This window comes from Pyxicephalus adspersus, chromosome 3 (assembly GCF_032062135.1).
Source record: "Pyxicephalus adspersus chromosome 3, UCB_Pads_2.0, whole genome shotgun sequence".
Classification (NCBI taxonomy): Eukaryota; Metazoa; Chordata; class Amphibia; order Anura; family Pyxicephalidae; genus Pyxicephalus; species Pyxicephalus adspersus.
The window spans coordinates 91696096-91699940 of NC_092860.1; the positions used below are offsets into that span (position 1 = coordinate 91696096).

General features: G+C 39.0%; 1 protein-coding gene across 2 annotated transcripts in view; it reads right to left on the bottom strand.

Moving 5' to 3' along the window:
* The window catches only part of TBCK (TBC1 domain containing kinase), a 128983-nt gene extending 125952 nt beyond the window's left edge, over positions 1 to 3031 (bottom strand). Inside the window, exons 1-2 of one of the 2 annotated variants that reach the window (XM_072405674.1) lie at positions 2434 to 3031; positions 1490 to 1716 (exon numbers count right to left, since the gene is read on the bottom strand). In XM_072405674.1, coding sequence (XP_072261775.1) covers positions 1490 to 1682 — 193 coding nt within the window. In that variant the 5' untranslated portion in view covers positions 1683 to 1716; positions 2434 to 3031. The remainder of the gene's footprint in view (positions 1 to 1489; positions 1717 to 2433) is intronic. The other variant, XM_072405673.1, reaches the window with a different exon arrangement.
* Between the last annotated feature and the right edge of the window lie 814 nt (positions 3032 to 3845).

Below are 3845 nucleotides of genomic sequence, written 5' to 3' on the forward strand. Positions count from 1 at the left end.
CTACAATTTAAAAAAAAAAAAATTTCACGAAAAACAGTGTACCGCTTTTGGTACAGAAATCTAGACATCAGTGTAACGCCCAGGTGGTTAATAAACTGAATGTTGCATGGTTAGCATTTTACATTTACCTTAACTAATGATTATTGTAAACTAAAGAGGATTTCTTTTTGCTGATGTCATCAGAAAAATACCTTGTGTGAGATAAGGAATATGAGCTCCATCATATGAAGGGCCTTGGGTCTGACCATTATTATAGCACTGAAGCTTTATGTGCACTCCTATAGCATGGAAAAGCTGGGGGAGTATCAAGCTGTTAGTATGCCTGTATGCCTGTATGCCTGTGGTAAGTGGGAACACAAAAGTGTTTCTTTACAGATGAATGTGAGATATGTTATGTGACAATATACTTTGTAAGGAGCTGCATAATATGCCAGTGCTACAAGTTATTATTAAATAATATTAATAAACCATGTAAACCAAACATACATAAATGAAAGGCAAGAAAGGTAAAATGAATCTGTTATGCTAAAGGTTCCTGTAATTCTCTACCCAGCTGAACTTGGACTGGTAAAGAAAAAGAAACATTCTGAGCTATTTACAGCCCGCTTGTTCTGTATAGTACTTGTCAGACTAACACTGAACATGATTATTAGAGAAGAACAGCAGGTTTTTTTGTCAGTGTGCTGCTGCTCCTTCATTGCCACCAATCAGATAGAGAAGTACTATTACTACAATTTCAGAAAGAAACGTGTTAAATTGTGCACAAAGGGACTGCTTGCTGAAATAAGTGCCAGGATAAACATACACAGAGGACAAGGAATGGAAATCTTAAGAAATATTAGCAATATTAAGCAGGTTTTGAATTCTTTACAATACAGAAATGGAAAACCTGCTTGAAGCAGGTCAAATGCAGGTCAGAAGGAAATCAACTGCAGATTAAATGCACTGCCAAATAGTTCTTAATGATCGGAAAGTTGTCTCAATATGCTGTAACCAGTTGTTTATTTTTATTTTAGTTTTTGGTGCACCAGTATTGTTCATACCCCCTTCTCCATTTTTTGTTTTTTATTGTATTGTGTTTTTGTTAAGGTATCATCCTCTACTCTTACAGGCCAACCAGACTGATCCTATCTATAGATCTGAAGTACCTGGACTATGGTGGCCATTCATCCCAAATTTTGCTAAGCCCTATTGTACCTTTTGTAATTATGTTTTGTCTTTTTTCTCTTTTTGTTCAAAAATAGATGTATAATAAAAAGCTGTATATAATAAAACCCAATAAGGTATAAAAAAAAAAACTGTCAAATGATTGTACAGCTGAATCACGAACACATAATCCCTGTCAGTGAAAACAGTGTTGGCTGTAAACAGAGCTTCTTAAAAACTTGCATTGAAAAACAAAACATGCACCAGCTGTTCATACATGTTTCTGGGTAATGTATAAAAAAAAAATAATAATACCTCCTGTACATAATAAAATTTATCTTACCATGTTTACCCCGAGAAATATCCACATACTGGCAGAGTCTGGGATGAACAATGGTCTTGAGGATCTGAAAGCGCCCAAGGATTTTGATGGAGTTTGGAGTGAGAGGAAGCCCATTGCTCCCACAAACATCATGAGGCAGCGCGGAAGCAAAAAAGGTGAAGGCTCCGAGCTTGGCATCTTTTAGAGGAGGCATTGTGGAAGATCAGTGATGAAGTAAAGAACACAAACTAAGAGAAAATAACATAGATCAGTATGAATACATATCAAAGCAATCACTGGTAACATTTACAGTATGTAAAGAGGTGAACCCTCTCTAGAGTAATAGGTTATGGGGGTAGTCTGGTCTTCTGTTGGAATCAGATCATCTCAGGGGTCATTTTCAGGATTGTTACATTATGAAGAAAGCAACAGGGGTGACGCTGAATAGAAGTGAAGCAGAGATAGGAAATAAATGCCAGGGGATGGGTCAGCTCTCATTGACTTGTATCAGATTTAGGCGAATTTCTTCAATAAATGTATATTTCTGTACAATTAGAATTGTACAATTTACACTCTTACATCTGCTGGTCTTCTAGATATTTAGAACGTACTGCATGGATGTAAAGGACAACATGAACAGCATGCCCCATCTCTTGGATTGTAAGCTCTTTGGGGCAAGGTCCTCTCCTCCTCCTGTGTCACTGTCTGTATCTGTCATTTGTAACCCCAATTTAATGTACAGCGCTACATAACATGTTGGTGCTAATAATAATAATGCCTTGCACTACACTGCATTAAACCCATCACCTTCCTTCTGGTAATACACAACTCAAACATTTTATTCCTGTGATGTCTAACGAGGGCTGCATGATGGTCCAATGGTACAGGGTGGGCTCCTGTCACGGTACAAACATTTGCAGTATGACTGAGCACAATGAGTACCAGACACACTGCATTGTCCTCACCCCGGGCTTCTCCTGAACTTGGGCTCTGCTTCTTCCTGCCTGCAGCAGATCACAAGCTCGCCATCACTTGCTGGACTATACACACTTCTCCATTGACACAAATGTCACATGACTGTGACATCACTGGCCGGCGACAACTCGGAAGTGAGGCCGGGAACATGTGGGTGGAAGATGCCGGTATAGAATGAGAGAAGCAGGATGGCTGTGTGTGCGTTCATGTGCGCGTCCCCGCCGCTCATCTCCAATGATGTGCAGTGCTCTGATGCTGGGACTGAGCACAATCCAGAGACACTGACTGCTGCTATCACCGCCCTGCACTGAGGATATCAGCTCTATAACTGAGACACCCAGGGCTCAGTACTAAAGCAGTATGTGGGTGGGGGAAGTCACATACATGATCCTTGTCACACAGAGGCCAATCATGACAACCAACATGGCTCATAAGTCAGATCTATTGGAAGTACATGCACTTCAGCATGTTACACACACACTAGCATGAGTACCATGAGGACATTTTGATAATACAATCACATATGAATTCCTGCAAAATGCAATAATGTACTACTGTGCTAACAAAAATGTATCTCATGACAGGTTTCCTTTAACATTCCTCGCCTGCTGGCTGTTCTTTATTTAGGAAGCAATCCGAAAACAAATGAACTCTTTTATCTGAAAGCTTTTTTTTAACATTGCTTTTTTTTCTTATAAATAAGAAAGGTACAAAAAGACAGGGGTAAAAGAGAGAACATTCAATTCTATAACCCAGTACAGAAGAGAAGGTAGCAATGATTCTACAAGTACAATTATAAAACATAAAATACCAAGAGTAAAAAAGGATGGAGAAAAAATGACTGGGAAATAAACTACAACAGTAATCTAAGTTATCTGTGCTTTACATTTCATTGATAAAATCTTCTCACTTATTGAAGTGCTTGATGAAGGAACAGCACCTGTTCTTCTTGGAGAGAGGATGGGGAGGACAAGTGTGCAGGACCTCACTCCCTCCATAGAAAATCACAGCGGAAGTCCCAATCAGTTGTTCATCAATACGCCACAGTACACATGTCAGATTTTCACCTGAGATGAGCTTCACATCTCTGATGACAATCATCTGACATCAAGCCTGTGAAGATAGATGTAATCTAGTGTGTATTATAAATAGAAGAGTGGTCCAAAAATGATGCTATTCTTATCATATTCCTTTTAGGCTAGTTGTGCTTAACATAGTACTACTATGCTAGGCATTGTAACATAATGACAAAAATGTAATCTTGTCTCAATTCTCGATGTGTTTTGCCTAAGAAGCTTCCTCAGGGGATGAGGGAGACATGCATAAATTTAACTGGTTAACCACCTGAGCGTTACACTGATTTCTAGATTTCTGTTCCAAAAGCGTCACAGGTTTTCATGAA